Consider the following 22,206-nt stretch of genomic DNA (forward strand, 5'->3'; position numbering starts at 1 on the left):
TCAAACTCAAATTTTTCCCCCTCTCCTTTTCTAAGGCAAATGTTGAATTCTCTCGATCGGCAGCACAAGGCACAGTCACTCGTCGGTTCCCGAGCCGCCGGGCCCAAGCCCAAGCCCAAGCCCAATCCCATCCCATTCATCCGGGCTCTGGATTTCTTGGCGGTTGCGTCAACTCCTAGTCCTATCCCTCCTCGCACCCCCGGCCTATATAACGCCCGTCGACTCCGCGGCGCTGTCCACACTCCGCACCACCGCCACACCCACCCACACACCACTGCACTCCGGCGACCGCCGCAAGATGCAGATCTTCGTGAAGACGCTGTCGGGGAAGACGATCACGCTCGAGGTCGACAGCACCGACTCCATCGCCGCCCTCAAGGCCAAGATCAAGGACAAGGAAGGTACGCGCGCGAGCATCTGCCCCGTCGCCCTCCCGGCCCTATCTACCGGCGCGCCGCGTCGATGTTTGCGCTCCCCGCCCGACCCCCTTCTGCTCCGCTCGCCCGCCCTGTTCGTTGCGCCGCAGATACGGTCGTTCCTCGCTTGCTTTGATCTTCGTTTTGGTTGTGCGCGCGTGTGCGTACCCAGGCGGTGCTAAACATTTCTACGCGTTTGGTGCGGTTTCGATCGGTTAGATTTGCTGGGCGCTTGCTCGCTTCCTGCCGATTTTTGGCTATATATCGTGGTCAGGATACAACCCAGCAGATCCACCTGAGACGAAGCCGGGTCGGCGGGTCGGGAGGGTTGGATCGGCTAGTTAGTTTGTGCGTTTGAATTATTATTGGTAGGATGGGGTTGGTTTCGTTTGTTTGGCAACCTGCGGGCGCCCGCGTTTTGAAATTTGAACTCGATCTACCAAATCGAACTGCCGCTCTCCTTCAAATTTGCGGTCGATTCATCAGTTAGCTTGCCCGCTTTACTTTACTGCACTGCATGAGCTACCGCGAAGCAGATCGTGGGGAGTGTGCGCGTGTTTCGTCCGAGAAGAGCGTTGGGTGGGTTTGGATCGGCTAGCTTGTGCCGTTTTTGGACACAAAATTAAGTGATGTTCGTCTTAAATATCTGCTAGTTCGTTAATTACACTTGTCGCTGCTTGATCTTCGTTTTTGGAGTACACATGCCATGCCTTATGGAGTCGGTCGGTAGATTGTATAGGTACTTGCTTGACATCAAGAGGCTGCGTGTTTGATCCGAGATGAGTGTCGCCTGTCAGGGACGGTTGGCTGATCGGCTCGTTTGTGGCGTTTTTGGACACCAAATTAACTGATGTTCGTCTTAATTTCTTATTACTTCCTTAACTGCTTGCCGCCGCTTCATCAATGGTGCGGGAGCCTACTAATCATGGTGGCCTGATCTGAAACCGCAGGTGTGCCTGAGGACCAGCAGCGCCTCATCTTCGCCGGGAAGCAGCTGGAGGATGGCCGCACGCTCGCCGACTACAACATCCACAAGGAGTCCACGCTCCACCTGGTGCTCCGCCTCATCGGCGGCAAGGGCGGCAAGGGCGGGAGCTACCCCAAGATCGATCCCAACCTCCTGCAGCTCGCCCTGAAGTACCGGCAGCACAAGCTGGTGTGCCGCGTGTACGAATCGAGACCCATTCCCCTCTCCAATTTTGAATCTGCAACGTCTCTGTTTCCGTATATTTGAACTGCGGAAGAGTGATTTGCAATTTCTGTGCTCATGACGATGTATGCGCGCTGGCAAATGCCTAACATCGATCTGTTTCGTGGTTCTGTTCTCCAGGTGCTACGCTCGCCTTCCCCTCCGATCCTCCAACTGCCGCAAGAAGAAGTGTGGCCACTGCAACGAGGTGAGCAGTGAACCTCAACTGTGATCGATTGGTTCGCGTGTACACTATCATATTTTTCGTACCTGTGCTTCATGCCTTGATATTGTACTGCTTGGTTTTACTGGGTCTTGGATCATACTATGTCTTGGATCATATTTGTCCATGTTATGAAACACTGAAACACCTTGTAGCTTAGTAACGTATACTGGGTTCCAATATACGTATTGCATCATATTTGTCCATGTTATGAAACACTGAAACACCTTGCAGACTGGTAGCTTATACTGGGTTCCAACATACGTCTTATACCATACTTGTCCATGTTATGAAACACTGAAACACCTTGTAGCTTAGTAACGTATACTGGGTTCCCATATACGTCTTGCATCATATTTGTCCATGTTATGAAACACTGAAACACCTTGCAGATTGGTAACTTATACTTGGTTCCACCATACGTCTATTATCATACTTGTCCATGTTATGAAACACCTTTCAGCTTACTTAACTTATACTGTGCTCCAACATTTTGATTTCAGACCAGGATCAAGAAGAAGCTCAAGCTGAGGGAGTCGTACTGATGCACTGGCCGGCAAGCGAAAGCGATGACCCAAATCACCACCTGCCTCCTTAGCCTCCTAATACCGTTGTAGTTTACTAGTAGAGCTTAAGCTTTGTCCTGGCTACCTGTTAAGCAGCTCCTGCTGGGTTCTAACACCCTAAGTACTCTTGCTGAATGCTTCTGCTATGTTGCTCCTGTTGCATGGGTTTTAAGTACTACTGGTGGTGATGCATGGCACCTGGGTGCATGCTTATGAGATGCTAGTTAGAAGTTCCTGTTTCCTTGTGAATACATGTGGGTTCTGATGGAATGGGTGAATGGATATGCCAGTTTTATGTGCCACTTTGTTTGTTTCAACTGATATCTTTTGGTACCACTTTGTTTGTTTGATTTGAGGATGATCATCCTAGAAATCTTATCAGCAGTTTCTGCAAAAATGCAAATGGGTTTTACAGTTCTGTGTAAAGTTTATGGTGTCACCTGTTTGCTTGAGTTGTTGGTGATCATCCCAGCAATCCTTTGAGTAGTTTCTGCCAAATGGTAGGGACCCTACACTACAGTAGAATCTTGTGCATGGGTTTTACAATTGTCTGTCAAGTTTCTGTTCTGTGAGCTGTTCTCTCTGTTTTGCTTCTTGTTTCTTCCTTTTTTTCCGTTCTAGTTTCAGCTAAGTTGCTCAGGGCAGCTGGCTGGATCATGGCAATTTAGTTGCTGCTCAGAGTTTCTTCAGGGAAGCATTGGTTAGTCAGGTTCCTGCCTGGACATCCTCTTGGTTGGGTCTAACAACCGGGATGTTCTGTTTGTACCTGTAACTTTTGTAGCCGTCTGCTCTTTTTTTTCGAAATGGGGAAAGTCTCGGTCTCTGCATCAATAGATGCGCACAACAATTTATTATTCCCTCCAATACATATTACATGACGCTAATATAGATGTATCTAGACACATTTTAATTGTAGATACATCCAGTTTAGTAGCAAGTAATATGGATCAGAGTGAGTAAAATAGTACGAAAAATTTAAAGTTTACAACTCACATATTCGATTGGGCGATACAAAAATCAACCATCGAAAAGGAAAACAAGGAATGCTTCATCTAGACATGTTATAATCTACTAATAGGCCGTCAAATAGCATGATATAAAATATCCTGAGCAACCATCAATAGAAGATTGCATCCAGTAACCATGCATTCCCGCTGATTCGCCGGGAAAAGGAAATGCCATAGCTGAATCCAATGCACCGTCATACTGCAAAAAAATTGTAGAAACCTTCCTATTAAACACAATGCCGTTTCTACAATTCCAAATCGACCAACATAGAGCTGAAACACCAATGCAAATTTTAGCCTTAGTTTTCTTGTCGATACCATTCAGCCAATTTCCAAACATATCTGTGATATTGGATGATGGTGGAATATCATACGTGGCATAAACGACTCTCCAAACCAAACTAGCAAGAGGACAGGAGATAAAGAGGTGATTCATCTGACAGTCGCAGAAACAACATTTCTTACTTCCGTTCCAATTTCTTTCAGCTAGATTGTCGTGTGTGAGCAAAACTTTCTATTTAGGAACAACATGAAAATCTTTATTTTTAGTGGGATTTTTAACTTTTATAGGTATTTTTTGAAGAAAACGTGTATCCGTTCATTAAATATGCATACACTGATTTGAAGTAAAATTATATGAATGTGTTAATCTTCACATGAAAGTATCAGACCCATTATTTAAAAATACCCCATCAACCGGCGGCATCCATGGCTTATGCGGATTGCCCACGGGTTGTGTGTATGACAGCTCGATTTCAAAGTAAGTGTTGCAATTTTATCTAGATTCAGGTTTATCTAGACACATTTGGGTTGTAGATACATATGTATCTAGATAGAGTCATGACACTTATTTTGAAACGGATGGAGTAGGAATTTGGGATCACACGCGGCATCGCCACCCTCCAGCACTAGCTGAATGTTGCATGTTGCAAGGGTGATTTGTGATGATAATCATTAAATCTACCATTCTCATCCCGATACGACAGTAGGTGAAATGTTATGAGTACGAGTAAAGCTTGTGTGTTAAAGGAAAACTCAAAGTGTAGCCCGAGCTACATATCTCTTGTATATTTATAAAATTTGAATTCAACATTTGAAGTTTCAAAAAAATCTGAAAAAAAAGTTGAATATACCCAATTATGTACTCTACCACTATGCAAATTTTCAGGATGAAATACATTATATTAGAGGCTACACAAAAATATCAAATTTTGACAAATGTTGAAAGTTTCAAAATCTGTACTGTTCATGGATTTGTGAATTTTGCCAAAATACTAAGTCTTTCGTATTGCTTTTTTTAAAAGTTGTAGAGTACATCATTATCTAGCTATAAAATTTTGTTCCTAATTCTTTGAAACTATAAAATGCCATTTTCGAATTTTTGAAAAAACGGGCTACATGTAGCCCGAGCTACAGAATGCCACACTCGTGTGTTCAAGCAGTTTTCAAATAAGTGGAAAGTGAAAGGAAAAAAAAAACGGAGAAGAGCAAAGGTGCCGTAAATGTTCAGATAGCACTTTGTGAAAGTTCAGGTGCCCAAATAACAGAACCCGGGAGTTTCGCGCGTATCTAACTCAACAACCAGGACGAGCCAGACATCTCCAACCATCTCGCAACCTGACCTAGCTCTCCTCCTCCGCCGTCCCCAATCCACCGTTCTAACTGACCGCCACTGCACCGGCGGCGCGCCGGCGAAAACCCATTGTGCACTGGCGATCACGGGGAGGGCGTCAAGATGAGCATGATCGACGTGCTAACCCGGGTTGACGCCATCTGCAAGAAGTACGACAGGTACGACGCCGACAAGCACCGGAATGACGCCGCCGACCCCTTCTCGCGGCTCTACGCCGACATCGACGCCGTGATCGACGAAGCCATGGAGGTCTCCCTTTGAACCTCCTCTCGCATTCTTGTACGTATCCCTTGATCCTGCCTGAAATGCCGCACGTACGGTTCATGAATTCAGAAATCGGAGAGGGCCGCGAGGGAGACGAACCGGGCGGCGAAGGTGACCCTCAACGCCGGCGTGCGGCGCACCAAGGCCCAGCTCATGGAGGATGTCGTCAAGCTCCAGAAACTATCCGTCAAGAAGGTAACAAAACAATCACACGCCATTCAATTTCGATCGAGCCCTTGAAAATTTACCAACAAAAAACAATCACCGTCGACTGTTTTTCATCATTTTTCTCGGCTGATGGGTCATGCCAATGAATATTTGGTACAAATATGGATGCATGAACAATTGAACATGGAAATGCACACAGATGAAAGGGGTATCGGCGGAGGATATGGCGCTGCGGCCTGATCTGGTCACAGCATTGCATCACAGGATCCATTCCATCCCCGTCCCCGAGGGAGGTGGCGGCGAGGGCGGCGCCGCGGGTCAGAACGGCGCTCGGACAGGGATTCAGTTCGATTCTTCAGGTTTCCGTTTCCTATTCTGTTTTCCAACTGCAATGTTACATTACATCTCTGCTAGTGAAATGGTTGCTCAGGTTTGTCTCTCATGTTTCGGTGCATTCTTCAGTTACCAGTGAATATCCACATATTCTTCAGTTTGCACCATTCCCTCTGGAAAAATGTATCTAATGTGAATTAAATTACTCTAGTTTTAGTAGGGGTTTAAAGACCCATGTCGCACGTAGAAAAGCATAGGCACGTAATTTTGTTTCGTAGTTCGAACTAATTGTCTTGTGTGCGCGTCGACTGATTACAGCTGAAACTTTGGATGAGGGCTACTTCCAGACCAGCGAAGAATCGGAGGCTTTCAGAAGAGAGTACGAGATGCGCAGGATCAAACAGGCAGGTTTTCTTTTCACGGAGCATGTCATCTGCGCACCAGTCATGACCAAAAATATGATGTTGGCTTGAAGCTGACATGTGGACCTGGTTTGCTAGCGATGCGTCCTGTGGCACTTTTCCAAACTCTGAACTTTCTGGTCGACAGTACCCATTCAGCTAGAGTGCTAGACAACCTGTAGACCAGATTTCACTTGATCCGACACGGCTGCTGGTTTACAGAGTTGTCTTTGCCAAATGTGATGCACAGGATGAAGGGCTGGACTTCATTTCCGAAGGCCTGGACACGCTGAAAAACCTAGCAGAGGACATGAGTGAGGTTTGTTGAGCTACAATTTTCTGTAATATTCTCTGCTGATATTAAGTTAAAGAGCTACTACAGCTGTTCATGTAATTCTGCAGGAACTGGACAGGCAGGTTCCCTTGATGGATGAAATTGACAGAAAGGTTTGATCCTATTTTTGCTTCTGTAAAATGCCTGTTGCCTTTGCGCCCTTTGATACTGAAGTTGAAGGATACGCATAATGATTTCTGCAGGTGGATAAAGCTAACTCCGAGCTAAGAAAGACTAATGTCAGGCTTAAAGAAACAGTTAACCAGGTGAAAGTGTTGCACCCTTAATTCCTAATGAACAGCTTTCACTATGTAATTTTGCTCACAGACCCTATGTGATGTGCAGTTTCGATCGACCAGGAACTTCACAGTTGACATCATACTGATCTGTGTCATTCTTGGCATTGGTGCTTATCTCTACAAGTAAGGGTTCTCAAGCTTCACTGATTACTACTGTGTCGATTTACGTCCTAGAGTTTTCATCTCAAACAGTATGCTTTCTTTTCTTATGCAGTGTGCTCTCCCAGTGAATCTTCAGAACATGGTAGCAACAGCAATTCAGCATTCCCTGTTATGTCGTGCAATTGTACTGCACTTGCAGAGTACTCATTATGAAGTTACTGTGTACTGAGTATAACAAGACAATAGTTTACTACTCCGTAATCTATTTTACATAGAAACAAGAAAGAGAGATTGTGAAAGTTAAGATGTGCTCGAGCAGTGAAATAATGAGGATAGAAAATGGCAGAAAATCTCACCCATAAATTGCGAGGGTGGTGATCTATTAAGATCAATTTTGTAACGAATACAACAATTTCCACAAAATCACTGCCAAGCTACCAGCAAGCAACACAACATAGATTTGCAATATCGCAACCTACATTAACATGCCAGTCAAAACTACTTTCTATTTTCGGCTTAGGTTCCTCGCAAACGCACGTTACAAGATTGACGGACAATCATCAATTGTGAAACACAAGATACTTGGTCGGCGAAAATTGAGTGGATGGCTGGGTAGCTGAATTTTTCATTGGTCACCGCATCTTGTAGTGCTGTGTTCTAGACACCTTGCTTCTCTGCCCATTGATGGAGTATTTAAGTGTAATGTCAATGTCCCGAGGGTTCTTTTTGTTATTTGCAACTGTCATAGTGCCGGACAGAGTCTCCCCCTCGCAGATAGTTACTACATCCTCAAGATACAGAACAGTTTGCTTCCAGTGAGTGGATTTTGATCTGGGCCCTGCAAAGAACAAATTGTACATCCATTACTCACCAAATCCTTGGAAGAAAGGAGCTAGACGACCGTACTCTGTATAACAAACGGTGAGGATAAACAAACCTGTTGAGAAGCCCATCAGCTTATGGCATTTGGTGAATGACACGTTGAAGTAGGCAACAAGGGCATGGATGAAGTCATTACGCTCTGCAACCAACTTAAATGGTACAGTAAAGGATGCATCCCCGGATGACATCTTAGAAATATCCATCGTCTGAAACAAATTTACCAGGTATATGAGCTGATTTGTCACTCGACCAGAGAAATACAGAAAGAATACGTAACTTGGTTGAAAGTGTGGCATTACCTTAAGTAACTGACAGTTAGTGACGATCTGATTTGCATCTACAGTATCTACAAGTGGCTCCATCATTGCCTGTTTCTTAATACAGCTCATATCAAAGCCATATACATTATTCCAAACTGGTAAGAATTATAAAAACGCCATTAGAGAGTAACACAAATATATAAACTCATGCAAAACTTGCAAACACTGAACTCAGGCATGAAACCAATATGCAGATACTCCAAATGCACCATACACCACCATTACTTACATTCAATTTTGTCTTCCTTATATTCTGCATCTTCTATTGCAGTAAGATGTAAAGAGGCTTTGTCTGGAAGGACTACTCCATCATCAGCCTACATAGCAGTCGCAAGATATATAAGCTACAGCCTCCCAAGTTGGAAGTAAAGAGCACCCATCTCAGAATATTCAGTCAAAATTGCCTCTAGCAGTCATAAAGTGGAAGGAGAAAGAAACCACAAAGCAACTGCAAAGGACAATTTGAACACTTGAACCACGTGAAGGGGTCACTTACCAGCCATTTATCTCGTGCAAAAAGAACAGTGTCCAACATATTCTCAAACAGGAGGAAATAACCCATCCATTCAGAGATAATTACATCTACTTTTGGGACGGGAAGTTCAATTTCTTCAACTTTCCCTTTTATTACAGTTATGACTGCAACAAAAGCAAAATGTTAAGAGAACCATATAACCAGATTAGCATGAAATATAAACTAGTATCATAGATTAGATAGTAAAATATGCCAGAAAATAACCTTCAGAAAACCCATTTGTTTTCACAATTTCCTTTGCCATGTCGGCCATCTGGGAACATTCAATCTGCAAATGAATGAACAACCATATATTAATAAGAAAGTATAACGGGTAGAAGAAACAGAAAAACAGTGATCAGCAAGCCAGAGTAAAATGAAACAGATAAACCCCTCTACCGTGAACTATAGGACATCTGATATTCCAAACTTCACAAAACATTATAGGATACCAGTCTCTAACATACACAATGAACACAAGTGGCGTAGTTCATTTTTCTTCTTAATTTCATCACCAGGGCATGTTATGTAAATATTTCTGATGCTTCTGAAATATATGGGTAGGTAAAGTAAACTCTATTTCATTTCAGATCATAGATAACTGGGTACAAACAACCACATGCAAAACTAAGTTGCAGGACTCCAACAAGTGAGTCAGAAAATATATTACTGTCCCATTCTTATTGAAATAGTGCACATCTATTAAAATAGCTTAGGATAACTAAACCAACGTCATCATAGTACTGAACTGCAAGCATGAAATTAGTAAACTGACCGCATAGACATGCTTGGCTCCTGCTTTCGCGCAGAAAAGCGAAAGGATACCGGTCCCGGCGCCAACATCAAGGACAATTTTGTCCTTAAAAAGGAAGTTATTCTGGGTAATAACATTTTGGTATGATCTTGTCCGAACAACATCTTTTAGCATTTCCTGCAATCAATACATTTGAAGTAATTGGCATCTCCAATATTTGGTTGGCATGTCTAAAGTGTAGAACAAGGATTATTATAAAACAATGTAGAAACTGCAAGGACGAGAGAGATGGAGAGAAAGAAGTGTTGTTTCCTTCTGAACCACTTACTTCATGAATACCTGCAAAACAAACACCAAGGGTAAAGTATGAGTACAAAATAAACTTATGGCAAAGCATAAACAGTACACTGCTCCAGAAAATAAATACATATGGGACAAAAGAAGAACCGATATCTACTAATAAGCACATGGAAGAACGTGACTAGAAAGAGGCCACCAAACTTTTACCACAAGTGCGCAATAACAAAGCATCGACAACTTTTTAAAATTCCAACTAGTAATGAAAGTTTGACTAAAGATCATATTTGCATTCAGCAGAGCAACAACCAAAGGCAAAATTAAAAATAACTCCATCGAATATGCAGAGCAGAGCAACAACCAAAGGCAAATGCCAATAACTTAAAGCAACAGCTCTAACATCTAATCCAGCCACAGCCATTGACAATGAAACAATCTTATTCCACCAATCCCCCTGTTTAGGCCCCGGTTGGAATGGGTGTAAATTAGTGCGTCCACCGGTATTTAGTAGTACTAAAACTTTGAGGTAAAGGCCAGACTAATTTTACACCCAGTCCAGGCAACCCCTTCGAGGGCCAAGAATCAATGTTTGATCCAACGTGAGGGGAATCCTAGAATTCAGGCACACTGATTATATTCCACGCTGCACTAAACGTGCAAACGATCAATCATTGACTGTTTTTTTTTCTCACGGATACAACCGTGCTATATAACACCTCGTGCTCTCCATAAACTAGTCAAAGATCGGGCTAACAGAAATCGACGGGAAGTAAAAAAAAAAAAAACACGTTCCACGAATCGGATGGAGGGCGCGTACCGAAGTGGGAGTAGGAGTCGAAGTAGTAGTCGGCGCTGGTCTTGTCGTTGCCGATGACCTCCTCCGCCGCGGCGGCGGCGGGGCAGTCCTCCACCTCGACCTCCATCCCCACCTCCTCCGCCACCTCGTCGGCGTCCTCGAACCTGAGCCTGGACGCCGTCGCCTCCGCGAGGCCGCCGCCGTTGGCGTCGCGGCTGCCGCTGCCCTTGCGCCGATCCATCTTGCTTGGGGTCGGGTGCTTAGGGGAGGCTTGCTCTGGCGCGCCGCAAAGCAGGGGAGGGGCTAGGGTTTTGGGAGGGGAGGGGAAAGAGAGACGGAGGCGCGCGGAGGTTTTATATAGGTTCCCCGGTGGCATAAATATCCCACTCCAGCGTGACAACGGCGTGCTGGTACAGAGACAGCGTGGTGTTGTTTGAACACCGGTCGGAGTTGGACTCCCAACTTGTGTGGTAAAAAGTAAAAACTGATACTAGGTCAGTGCCCATAGTTTGGTAATACAGTACACTACGTAAATTTGGACTCCATCAGATTTTTCTCTTACCATATCCTTTGTCATGTATTTTTTTCGGATTTGGATCGAAACGGGTATTGATCCGTCTCGGATTCAAATACGGATATACTGTACTGTAGATTTGAATCGGAAATGGAGCGGACTCGGACCGGAAAAAAAAAAGTAATCGGATATTTGCTCTTATTCCTAGAGTTATAGTTCTTGTCAATCCTGAGTGGAATTTAAACATTCAGTATTGCGTAGTTAACAAAAAGAAGACACAATAAGCTAAAAATCAAGCATGATAGAAATTTAGAACTAAACATGCTCGCCAAATAAATTTGATAACTCAATAGCTACTAACCTAGTGAGATTGGCTTTGGCTTTTGTCCCCAAAATTGGATTATCTTGTTAAAAACCTTAGAACTATCCTAATTAAATTTTAGATAATCCATATCCACATGCTATTTTCTATACCGCATCCGGAGCACCAATTTGAAATCAGATATTCTTTTTTTTTTTGAACCATAAACAGTAGAAGAGGCTCCTACTATGTTATATTATAAAAATAATATTTACATCATCTCGGGTGCATACACCCACTTGCAGAGGTTTAGAGGTACAAAAAGAAAGATCAAAGTCTACTTATATAAGAGGTGATTGTGTTTTGTAGGTTTTGATTAACCTTAAACCTTAGAAGATTTAAATCAGCTATTGTTCTTGCCTTCCAGGAAGCTGTTGAGGGATTTATATTTTTGAATATCCAATTGTTCCTCTCCTTCCAAATTCCCCAAGCAGCTATAGCAAATATTTTAAAGAATAGTGATCCCAAGAAGTTTGATTTGGCCTCAATGATCTTATCCGTTGGATTCTTTAGAATCGGATATGAATGCCTTAAAACGAATTCAGGGCTGGTCTCAGTACGGAAATTATAATATCCATTTACACCCCTAATTGTTATACATAGCCCCACCTGGAATAGTGAAATTTCAACATCTATTCTCAAAGTTTGACTAAGTGTGCGTAGAAACGTATCAATATCTGCAATGTTAAAATAGAGCGCATATGATATGATATGAAAGTATATCTCATGATGATTCTAAAATATAGATATGATGTTTCGAATGTTGTTATATTTGTATACATATTTAGTCAAACGTTAAACACACATAGCCTTCTGACCAAAACCGAGATGCACTACGTTTTTGCCAAAGAGGTGCTATTATCAAGGTTTAAAATAGCGAGGTATTTCATTTAGCGAGGCCCTTCTCCAGACAATATACAAGTTATAACATGCTATATTGTGCTATATTTAAAATAACGTTTTGCAAATAAAAAAGACATATATCAAAGATTTGAATAGCTAAAAGTTTGTCCGAGAGAATGCATGCTTAACCACATAGTGTAGCATAGCATCAAGAGCGAACGAGGCAACAATATATGAGAAAATACTTATTTAGATGAACCATATTGAATGACATCATCTTCTGATTCAAAAGAAGAATCTGTATATTGGAGCTCATCATCACGATAAACATGAAGCCAATGGACTGGTGTAGCGTATTAGACACTCGTACTGTGCGCCTGAGATTTGGTCTAGGTTAGAATAGATGCAGTGCTAGCGTATTGGACACTTGGACTTGAACTCATGGACCGATCAGACAATGTGCATCTGGTTTTCCGTGAAAAGAAAATAACGTCGCTATATGCTACCACATAGAGCATGGTTTAGCGCCAATAAATCGCATCGTACCAAGCATATTTGAAAAAACTTAGTGCCAGCTCCCAAATACGCTATTTCGACGAAATAGCATGCTATTTTAAACCTTGCTAATCATAGTTATATGTTTTTTTACAAGTAATAAGTGCTTTAAGTCTAACAACAATGAATTTTTGAGTCACCTGTCAAATGTTCGTTTTATTAGTTGGACTAATCTTACAACTAATTGCTCAGTAGTAGAAAGAAAAAATTCTGCTTATTTAGACCATAAAATAGGCCACATTAAGTAAACAAGTTAGATTATTTCATGATATGTCACCCAAAGGTAGTGTAGCCTTCTTCACCACATAGGAGGCTAGTGTCATGCATATGCTACTACTCTTCAAAGTGGGTAGTAACAAATATGTGGTATTTTGCAAGTTTTTTGTGTTAAGTTTATAGCGAGCCACGATTTTGTCTTGTTGAGTGGAAACATAGCGCCGAGCTCTACGAAGCCAAAGATGGTGGGACCTCGTACACGTCTGCAAAAAAACGGCGGGAGAAATCCATAGGAAAAAAACATGTTTCACAAATCGCGAGTACCGAAGTGGGAGTAGGAATCAAAGTTGTAGTTGTAGTTAGGGCTGGTCTTATAGTTGTTGATGACTTCATCTGTGGACTGTGGTAGCGGAGCTGTTCTCCACCTCGACCTCCATCACCACCTCGTTGGCGTCCTCGAACCTGAGCCAGGGGATATAATCATGCTTTAGCGTGAAGTTTTAGAGCTATGTGACATCTTAACTCCCTCCGTGCAACAAATTTAGACACTTTAGTGTCTAGACAAATTTAAATTTAGATAAAGCTGAGACATCTTTCATGAGACGGGGAACACTAAAATCACTCTAGGATAAATCATCAACTACGTGGAAGATATATACGTGGCATCTTAACAATGTGTTAGACTCACACTTGCATTACAGTTAATTATAATAATTCTGTTTATGTAGCTACATTTCATGCACTTATTGTTTATTCAATCAAGTACTTTCTCCTTCAAAATATTTTTGGAGTTAAGATGTCTTATGTTTTAGAACAGAGGTAGTATATATATATATCTTTGTTTGTGTGGCTATTTCTATGAAATAACTTAGAATTTAGTATGCCCAGTTTACTACACAAAATTTAGGTTATGTCAACTTTATGTTAGTGGTTTTTTATTTCACATGTCCTAACTTATCAAAGGATTAGCTATTTTCTTTTGAGAGTACGCTAAGATGTGTTATATTTTTTATAGAATATGGAAAAATAAGTAGTACAAGATGACTAGAACTCACTGCGAACATCATAAACTCTACAACGGCTAGCCCGACGATATTACAACTTCAACGCAAAAAAGAAGACTGTCATATGTTATGTTTCTTTTTTTTTTACGAAAAAAGATGTGTTATATGTTCTATTAATCCCCCACTATACATGGGCATTTCTCGGTCCGGGCCTCAAGCCGGGCCAACAAAGCCCGACGTGGAAAATCTTGGCCCAGGCCTGGCCGGCCCGACCATCGGGCCAAAAAATAGGCCCAACCCCGGCCCATCACAGAGAAAGCCCGTCAGGCCTCGGGCCAGGCCGCTTCACTAAATCACATAAAATTAAGGCCGAGCCCGGCCCAACCTGGATGCATGGTCGGGTCAGGCTTGGCCCGGGAATTTCGGGCCGGGCTGCCCATGGCCAGGTATACCCCACCCAAGAATTGGTGTTTTTGAGAGTATTAGAGATTTTTTTTAAATTTAGGTAGGATAAAATACCCCTCAATTACACCTCAAAGTTAATGGATTTGTCAACAACCGAACAAGGTCTTAATAAGTGAATTTGGGCAAACCAGAAATATAGTACAGTACGAGTTTTGAAACCTGGATTGGTACGAACGTGCTAAATTTCGGCAAATAACACTATCGAAGCTACAAACTTGCTAAATTTCGGTACCCACCGAAAAATACAGAAACCTTCACCTGTTCACCACCGGGCAACCCCGTCGCACATCCCGCCGCCGCGCCGCCATGGAGGACGCCGAGGCTAAGAAACCCACCTCCCCCTCCTCCCTCTTCTCCTTCTCCAACGCTTCCTTCGGCTTCGGCTTCGACGCCGCCCCCGGCCCTCCTCCTCCGCCCCCGCCGCCAGCCGTCGAGGTCCTCCTCTCCGAGGTATTTCTCCTCCGGTTTCTGTTTCTTCTTGTTCGTCTCCGTGTTCTGTTCGGCGCAAGGTTCTATTTTCACTTTGTTCCCTTGCAGGAATCACCCGTGGCGGCCAGCAACGTGGAGCCTCTGGTGGTCGACGACTCCCTGTCGATTTACAAGGTGCGATTTAGAAGTGCTTAACTTGTGTTTGCGGAAATGCCTCTGACACTACAATTCTCTTGTTCCACCTACCATTAGTTATCTCTTCGAAGTAAAGAGAGAGAAAAAGGACCGGCCTAATGTATGCAACTACTTGATCACTCTGTAACCTATGCAGTTGAAAATGACACGATTATCAGTTGAGCATGCAAGCATTAGGGCAATTTTATCTGTTCGCAGACTGCATTCTTTGCTCCTGTATAAGCTCATTTGCATGCCAGTTGAACTGCGCAGACTCGAGGATGCTTAAATACTGCTGCATAAGCACGAAACGCCCGTTGTGGCATATTTGTTCTATGCTACATTGAAAGTGTAGAGCTGTTAGAACTGCAAACTGAAGCGAGGATGATAGGATCAAGACAGAGCATGCCAAATAAGTTGTTATGTTATCCCGCCTGTCACAAAACTTATAGGAGAGCTTGCAGTAGTTACCACTTGTGCTACCACTAATAGTACTAGTGGTGTTGTATACAATATCTCAATTTTATTTAGACTTAGGACCGCAACTGTGCAAGTATACAAGCAATATGTAATGAAGACATCTTAATATTTTTTGGATTATCTGGATTCTTTGATTGCAAGTACCTTTGTTCTGTCAACTGTCACATGCCTTTTGATCCGTTGGCTGATTATTCTGATAGTAATTCTAGGTGAACTATACCGAGGAAGTGAGGAGAACTAGATACTTGAAAACACTTGATTACAAAGTTGTGTAGAGATTATGTGTGTATTCTCGGTTATGTTTAATTGTTATAGATTGTAGTCTTTTCCTTTCACTTGTATTGTGGACAATTTCTTAGTTTTTCATTGTTTATCAGCTATGCAAATTCCTTGCCGGAGTTCAGGAAATGAGGAAGCCTGCAATTTTTTTTTTCTGTATCTTGAATTATTTTAACTGTAAGCTGTGCTGTTTGTTAGCCATTATGTTTAGATTAGCCTCAACTCAGGTTACCTGGATTTCCTGTGCTGGGATTAGGATCTGCTGTCCTCTGTGAGCACCACAAGTTAATAGTACCTCATCCCTGCGCATGCTAGACTGCCTTAATCTTGGCCGACCAAATAAAGTGATAGGTATAGTGCTTGTTATGGCGTTAAACATAGAGTAAGGTTAGTTAAGATTAGATGGCAATACCGACTATAGGAGGTGATGATTCAATTATATTCCAAGCTACTACAGATGAAATTAATTATTTTTCTAGTCTACTTATAACGGCTATATAAGTTAGATCACTCCCATATATTTGCATTAATGAAGAAATAAAAAAAAGTTCTTGAGCCTCCCCCCATTCTCAAGAAAACCTCATGACTTTGCTGGGTTGTGCGCGGGTAAGAGTGATGGCACTGCCAGGTAGAGTGCCCTACCTTTCTCCTCGGAGCTGTACCCATGCCGTACCTCTTTCCACAACATCAGTTTTGTTTGTATGATCAGGTTGCTGCTATAGATTGAAGTTAACATCGAATACCTATATTTCATTTTTCCTTCCAACATGATATTTGTTGAATATTGATCTGTGCTTTTAGAGAGAAAAACAAGACATTTTTGTACTGGTTTGTTGGCAAATTTGCAGTTCTAATTGCACAATGATAAGTGTAACTTGCGGAGGCAAGAAACTATGAGATTATGAATATTGTGTGACTGTTCCTTAATGCTCACTACATGCTTCGTGCTTCACCAACAGAAGCAAGAACACGGCAAATCTGATGAAACATTTATTTTTTAGTACGCTAATCTTTCCACCTCTCTCCCCAAAACCCAAAGTAAAAAAGTAAAACATATTGCTTTAGCTCTAAAATAGTTGCTCGAACCACCCATTAACTCTGTGATTTTGAAGTCTGAACAGAAAATATCTCGTCAGATCACTACTGATATTCTAAAAGCTATAGGGAATAGTCTGACATACACGTTTCTTGTTCTTGCTTTAGCCATATTTCACATGTCATTTTTAGATGCTTATGATGATGTCAAACTAATATATTCTCTTCATTTATCTTATTCATTAGGGGAGAGTGAACACATGTGATGTTTTTGGGGTAAAAAACTCTGATTTAGTCCCAGGAAAATATGAAGGTAAAGACTACCTAAAACTTGTTATTTGCAGCACATTTTGTCTTATTTGTGAACCTGACAATATCCATGGGTCCTAGGTGGGTTGAAGCTGTGGGAAGGTTCATTAGACTTGGTAAAGACCCTAAATTCAGACATCAAAGATGACCGATTGCTTGTAGAAGGCAAGCAAGTACTAGAAGGTGGGATACTTGCTCTCTCTCTCGCTCTCTCCTACTAATCATGGACTGTGTTATTGTATCTAGCTTACAGAGTACGTTGAGTCTTCAAAAAATTGCTGATGCAGATAGTTGTAAGCTGAGAAAATGGTATATTTAGATATCTGCTTACATTTTCTATCTTTCTGATTTTTCAGTTAGGATGTGGACATGGCCTTCCTGGCATCTTTGCAGGTCTCAAGGTATATGTCTGTTCTTCCCTTGGCATGTTTGAAATATCCTCAATTATAGCGATTTCTTAAAAGCTCGAACTTTCAGGGTGCTGGTCTAGTTCACTTCCAAGATTTCAATGCTGAGGTCCTTAGGTGCCTCACCATCCCAAATGTTAAAGCTAATCTGTTCAAGGAATCATCTCAAGGAACACGTACATCTCAGAGTGTTGGTTTTTATGCTGGTGACTGGAGTGAAATCGACAAGTTACTTCTTTGTGGAGATGCTGTCCATGATAAAACAACCAACCACCACAAAGGAAATGAAGGGTCTAGTGGCTACGATATCATCCTGATGGCTGAGACTGTTTATGCATTGGATTCACTTCCTAGTCTCTACCATCTGATCAAGAAGGTAAACATCCGAAATCCTTACTGAATCTTGTTTCTTTTACTGCACTTTTCTGAACATTTATTGTTGCTTACGTTTATAAAACCTTTTGCAGTGCTTACGCTACCCTGGTGGTGTGGTTTACATGGCAGGAAAGAAGCATTACTTTGGTGTAGGTGGTGGCACAAGGCAATTTCTACGCTTGGTTACAGAAGATGGTAAAATTTTGTTAACCCTTTATGTTCTCCCGCAATGAATGCTTGTTTTTCGCACCTCCATAATGGAAGGTTGGAGAAGAACATATGAACCTTTTATACAGTGGTCACGAAATGCTCAGTGTTTTTCCTCTTATCACACTGCGTGTTTATAGCAAATTTGCATGTCAAGATTCCACCTAGGGGTTAAGTTCTGCATTATTACTTTGAAGGCAGGCATCAATACATGTGTTAAGAAAGCAATTTGCATCCTGCATGTGGAGGTGAGGATTGAAATATCCTTTGTTAAATACATCACATGCAAATACCATAGACCAGCTGTTAACACTCAGATGCACAACTTATTTGGATTCATTGTGTGATTTTCTGTCAGGCAGCTGCATGTGTTGTGGTATTCATGCATTATCTTTACTTTTCTTTTGTTGTCCTTTTAGGCGCCATGCAATCAGACCTGCTCGCTGAAGTTACTGATGGATCATCCAATGTTAGGGAGGTTTGGAAATTCTCGTTCAAGTAGACTAGCATAGTATTTGTGGTTGTTGTATCAAATACAAACATGTGCTGGGCTCTATACTGGTAGAATGTGAGCCTTAGTTTAGCTGTTTCATGTTGTGTTAATCAACTGTTACAGTTTACTGAGAGGTCATAGATGTATTTGTTCATGGAGTCTTGTCTCTGGATTACAATCATTAAACATGTGTACCATTTTCTTCTGATATGTTAATTCTCCATGATTTTCTCGTACCATCATATAATTTTGACAACAAAAGTAGCACTCTTTATTGCCCATCATATCAAAGATTCTTGGTAATTCCAATGGCAGACAGAACTGATTGAGTATGAATAGCAACTGACAAGTCATCGGAAAGGGGAACAAGAAACAAAACTGTACCACCATACTTTACCTCTACTTTCCAGATGCCATGATACACATGGCACCATATGCTGCCCTCGCAATCAGGAATTTTTTCCAGTAGATACGCCAGATGTACTCCAAGAAGATAAACTGGGAGAGGTGTGAGCGAGGAAGGGACATGGATGTGAAGGGTGGCTAGGCCCATGTGGCACAAGGAATCAAAACATTAGGACGACCTTTGTCCTCTTGTTCATGCTCCAATGTTTCTAATTATCAGCGTTGTGCCACTTTGGGGTCACTCCATGTGCAAGCTACTGTTGTGCTTGTCCTCAGATGATCTGCATCTTCCTCGTAGCTCCTATATCTTCGCCCTGCAGCCTTTCCCTTTGAACTGCAATGATGGGGCTCCAGGACACCGGCATCTGCGGCAGCCGGACGGGCGGCTTCTTCCGGTACCAGAGGCTGGAATGCCGGGACGAGGCGGCCAGCCCGCGGCCCAGGCGGCGGTGGCTGCCATCTCTGAATGGTAAGGCGGCTTGCTCCTGTTTCTCCCCTCTCAAGAAACTCAAGTGGAGCAGGATCAGTTCAGTCCTTCTGCTGAGGAAGCCTCCCCAGGCTTCATCCAAGATCCGCCACGCCAGTGTGGACGATTCCTGCCCGACCATCGTCTTCTTGTCACAGTGGGGGCTTCCTGTGCTCTCTCGCCCCTCCATGGCCGGTAGCAAGGGCAAGTACCCCCATGGGAAGGGCTTCTGAGGAGAAGCAGCAGATCGTGTCCATTTTTCAGGTGTCGTCTATGTTACTAGTGATCTATGTGTTTGTATTGTATGCATGGTATATAGCTAGTTGTGTTCGATCTGAGATCAGGCACCCTGCAAATCGGTCCTTCTCAGATCTTGTGTGGAATTGTAGGTTGAATTTAAGTTAATGCCAGGTAGAAGAACTACAAGGCTAATAACCGATCGCTGTGCCGTGTGAATTGTGATACGAAGATTTTGCCCTTCACCCATCAGAAAGTTCACATTCTGCATTGAGAGCCGCCGTTTGGATTGCCTCATTGCCTGGACTGTGGAGAATGAACTGGTTCTTGTAAATTTTCAATTCTTCCAAAGAAGGTTAAGATGTGAGGATTCTAGTGAAAAAATTACATTCTAAAGAGACGTTTCGAGTTCATTTGTTGTCCTACTGTTGGCCTGGGAGGCCATAGTGTAGGATGTATCACATTATCAGGCAGCCACTTGTCCTTCCTAGGACCACGTGTTCCAGTGTGAATCATGGTGTTCTAATTTGTGACAATAAGCCATTACTTAGACGATGGAGCTTCCTTTGCTCCACGACTATATGCACCTCCCATGGCACCTTCTTTCCTCTCTCGAGAGCACAACTGCACAAGCCACAACCTAGGCAATGTTCTCCAAAACTTTAGGAGAGTAGTAGGCTATAGTTTTCTTCCGTTTTGGTGTAAACTCTGGTGGTTTTGTCCTCGATTGCGGCATGATCTTTGTAAACAATGGGTGCTTATGTAAAGCTACAGAAAAAACTGATGTCCCATTTCACTGCATTTTGGGTGCTCTTGCTTCAAACATTAAGGTTCGCATATATTGTTGTCCTTTCAGTGCTCTATTTTATTGCAAAACATGGTTTTATTGCAAAATATCTCCTGAGCCACGTGAAATCTTCACCCGATCCAGTTGGATGTAATATGGTAATGTGCACTCATCGACATCATCGAGGTTAGGGCTCTGAACTCGATCGCCTTTCTCTTTGCCTATCTTCGAAAAATATATAAGGGAATATGACTCCATTCTAAAAAAGAAAGTCAGAGGTACGTGCCACTACATTAACCCGGCGATTGACATGAATAAATGTGTGCTTATCCTATAAATGGTGACATATAGGACTTCATGAACACTACTCGCACCAAGGTCCGTGTGTCATGTGCTTATAAAATGAAGTCAACAAATTAAGTAAATATCCTCTCAAGTGCAAGCACTGAATACATACAAACTCCACATAACTGTAGAAAAAGTACTCCACATAACTCGCAAATAAATATGTAACTCCCTCCTCCCAACCTACATACGTTTGCCATCATATCTCGGGCACAAACGCACCCAACATACGAAGAGAGAGATCAGAAATGGAGATGGAGGGGTTGGACGAGGAAGCCAAGAAGAGGAACATGACCAAGAAGAAGCACGCGAGGCTCCACAAATCATTCCGCCACTTCTCCAAGGCACTCAAGAAGCTCAATGGCCATGGCCGTCCAAGCGCCAACGACAACCCATCCCCCGCCTCCACCAGCTCGTTCCTCTCCGCGTGCATGCACCCTCGGACCCACTCCTTCTCCTTCCCCGGCGGCCGTCAACGCCACGTCGACGCCCACCACCGCGACAACGACGACGATGCCCTCGCTTCTGGCTTCCGGTCACTCCGGATCGGCCCAACAGCCGTTCTTGACGACGACGGCGAGGACGGCTCGTCGACGCAGGAGGATTACGATGGCATCGAGAGCGAGGGAGGCGCCTCGCCGGAGATGGCTGCCACCAAGGCGGTGGTGGCCCGCGGGAGCGGCGGCGTGGCGGTGGTTACGTTCTCCGTGGCGCCGTACGAGGACTTCCGGCGGTCCATGCGAGAAATGGCCGACGCGCACTGGGCAAAGCGGGCGGTGGCGCCGGCGGTGGACTGGGACTTCATGGAGGAGCTGCTCTTCTGCTACCTCGAGCTCAACGACCGGGCGGTGCACAAGGAAATCCTCCGCGCGTTTACCGACACGGTCGCCGCGCTCCGGCGGAGGCGCAGGGCGCCGAAGCCGAAGAGCAGGCGGACACGGCGGCGGCAGCCGAAGGGTGACGAGGACAGAGGAAACGTGGGCGACATCGAGGAGACGGCGGCTTCGTCGTGACCCTGGTGAACGTGCGTGGGCGATGTGTTAGACTTGGTGGGCGCGGTGGCGCCGGACCGTCGGCCGATTACAACTATTGTTCCCTCTGGTGTCTTGTCTACTTACGTAATGGTACGTGTTAATACACGTTGTTGTTTTTCACCTGAGGTTTATTTTTTGAACTTTTTCACCTGAGGTTTGATGTGTATATATGCGTTCATCGCGTGGCTTAATAGGTTCAAGGTAACATGTAGCTCAGTTACTTTGCAGAGTAAAATCTTTAATGAAAAATTAGTTGAACACAGAAGGAAATACTTTGAGCAGGAAAGA

General features: G+C 43.3%; 4 protein-coding genes across 5 annotated transcripts; 3 read left to right on the top strand and 1 right to left on the bottom strand.

Moving 5' to 3' along the window:
* The first annotated feature begins 278 nt into the window (after positions 1-278).
* LOC124652072 (ubiquitin-like) lies at positions 279-2,655 on the top strand. Its single transcript, XM_047191090.1, has 4 exons — positions 279-401; positions 1,367-1,583; positions 1,747-1,813; positions 2,332-2,655. Exons 1-4 carry the CDS (start codon positions 299-301, stop codon positions 2,371-2,373), a joined length of 429 nt encoding a protein of 142 aa, XP_047047046.1. The 5' UTR covers positions 279-298; the 3' UTR covers positions 2,374-2,655.
* A 2,481-nt stretch (positions 2,656-5,136) lies between these two features.
* LOC124656751 (syntaxin-71-like) lies at positions 5,137-7,063 on the top strand. Its single transcript, XM_047195440.1, has 9 exons — positions 5,137-5,283; positions 5,368-5,493; positions 5,666-5,825; positions 6,118-6,203; positions 6,451-6,519; positions 6,603-6,647; positions 6,738-6,800; positions 6,880-6,956; positions 7,048-7,063. The coding sequence occupies exons 1-9, from the start codon at positions 5,137-5,139 to the stop codon at positions 7,061-7,063; spliced, it is 789 nt and encodes a 262-aa protein (XP_047051396.1).
* A 205-nt stretch (positions 7,064-7,268) lies between these two features.
* On the bottom strand, positions 7,269-10,754 carry LOC124652427 (probable protein arginine N-methyltransferase 1). Of its 2 annotated transcripts, XM_047191437.1 has the most exons (9): positions 10,520-10,754; positions 9,734-9,744; positions 9,427-9,582; positions 8,877-8,940; positions 8,634-8,776; positions 8,367-8,454; positions 8,117-8,232; positions 7,873-8,023; positions 7,269-7,773 (listed from the first exon to the last, which is right to left on the bottom strand). In XM_047191437.1, the coding sequence occupies exons 1-9, from the start codon at positions 10,737-10,739 to the stop codon at positions 7,568-7,570; spliced, it is 1,155 nt and encodes a 384-aa protein (XP_047047393.1). In that variant the 5' UTR covers positions 10,740-10,754; the 3' UTR covers positions 7,269-7,567. The 2 variants fall into 2 exon arrangements, with proteins under 2 accessions (XP_047047393.1, XP_047047392.1); XM_047191436.1 differs by having other exon boundaries at positions 7,873-8,232.
* Positions 10,755-14,715: 3,961 nt separating this feature from the next.
* On the top strand, positions 14,716-18,867 carry LOC124653696 (histidine protein methyltransferase 1 homolog). The gene is made up of 8 exons (XM_047192764.1): positions 14,716-14,906; positions 14,994-15,059; positions 17,100-17,166; positions 17,244-17,345; positions 17,523-17,563; positions 17,640-17,945; positions 18,037-18,139; positions 18,571-18,867. The coding sequence occupies exons 1-8, from the start codon at positions 14,763-14,765 to the stop codon at positions 18,651-18,653; spliced, it is 912 nt and encodes a 303-aa protein (XP_047048720.1). The 5' UTR covers positions 14,716-14,762; the 3' UTR covers positions 18,654-18,867.
* The last annotated feature ends 3,339 nt before the right edge of the window (positions 18,868-22,206 follow it).

Source organism: Lolium rigidum, chromosome 5, assembly GCF_022539505.1.
Source record: "Lolium rigidum isolate FL_2022 chromosome 5, APGP_CSIRO_Lrig_0.1, whole genome shotgun sequence".
In the NCBI taxonomy this organism is placed as follows: Eukaryota; Viridiplantae; Streptophyta; class Magnoliopsida; order Poales; family Poaceae; genus Lolium; species Lolium rigidum.

Bases quoted from the DNA above. Each gene is read 5' to 3' on its own strand.
- LOC124653696 (XM_047192764.1), top strand. From the start codon at position 14,763: ATGGAGGACGCCGAGGCTAAGAAACCCACCTCCCCCTCCTCCCTCTTC. The intron at 14,907-14,993 runs GTATTTCTCCTC...GTTCCCTTGCAG, and splicing joins TCGAGGTCCTCCTCTCCGAG to GAATCACCCGTGGCGGCCAG. The intron at 18,140-18,570 runs GTAAAATTTTGT...TTGTCCTTTTAG, and splicing joins ACGCTTGGTTACAGAAGATG to GCGCCATGCAATCAGACCTG.
- LOC124652427 (XM_047191436.1), bottom strand. From the start codon at position 10,739: ATGGATCGGCGCAAGGGCAGCGGCAGCCGCGACGCCAACGGCGGCGGC. The intron at 8,233-8,366 runs GTAAGTAATGGT...AATTCTTACCAG, and splicing joins TAAGGAAGACAAAATTGAAT to TTTGGAATAATGTATATGGC. The intron at 7,774-7,872 runs GTTTGTTTATCC...TGTTCTTTGCAG, and splicing joins GCTGATGGGCTTCTCAACAG to GGCCCAGATCAAAATCCACT.
- LOC124656751 (XM_047195440.1), top strand. From the start codon at position 5,137: ATGAGCATGATCGACGTGCTAACCCGGGTTGACGCCATCTGCAAGAAG. The intron at 5,284-5,367 runs GTCTCCCTTTGA...TCATGAATTCAG, and splicing joins TGATCGACGAAGCCATGGAG to AAATCGGAGAGGGCCGCGAG. The intron at 5,826-6,117 runs GTTTCCGTTTCC...GACTGATTACAG, and splicing joins GATTCAGTTCGATTCTTCAG to CTGAAACTTTGGATGAGGGC.
- LOC124652072 (XM_047191090.1), top strand. From the start codon at position 299: ATGCAGATCTTCGTGAAGACGCTGTCGGGGAAGACGATCACGCTCGAG. The intron at 402-1,366 runs GTACGCGCGCGA...CTGAAACCGCAG, and splicing joins CAAGATCAAGGACAAGGAAG to GTGTGCCTGAGGACCAGCAG. The intron at 1,814-2,331 runs GTGAGCAGTGAA...TTTTGATTTCAG, and splicing joins AGTGTGGCCACTGCAACGAG to ACCAGGATCAAGAAGAAGCT.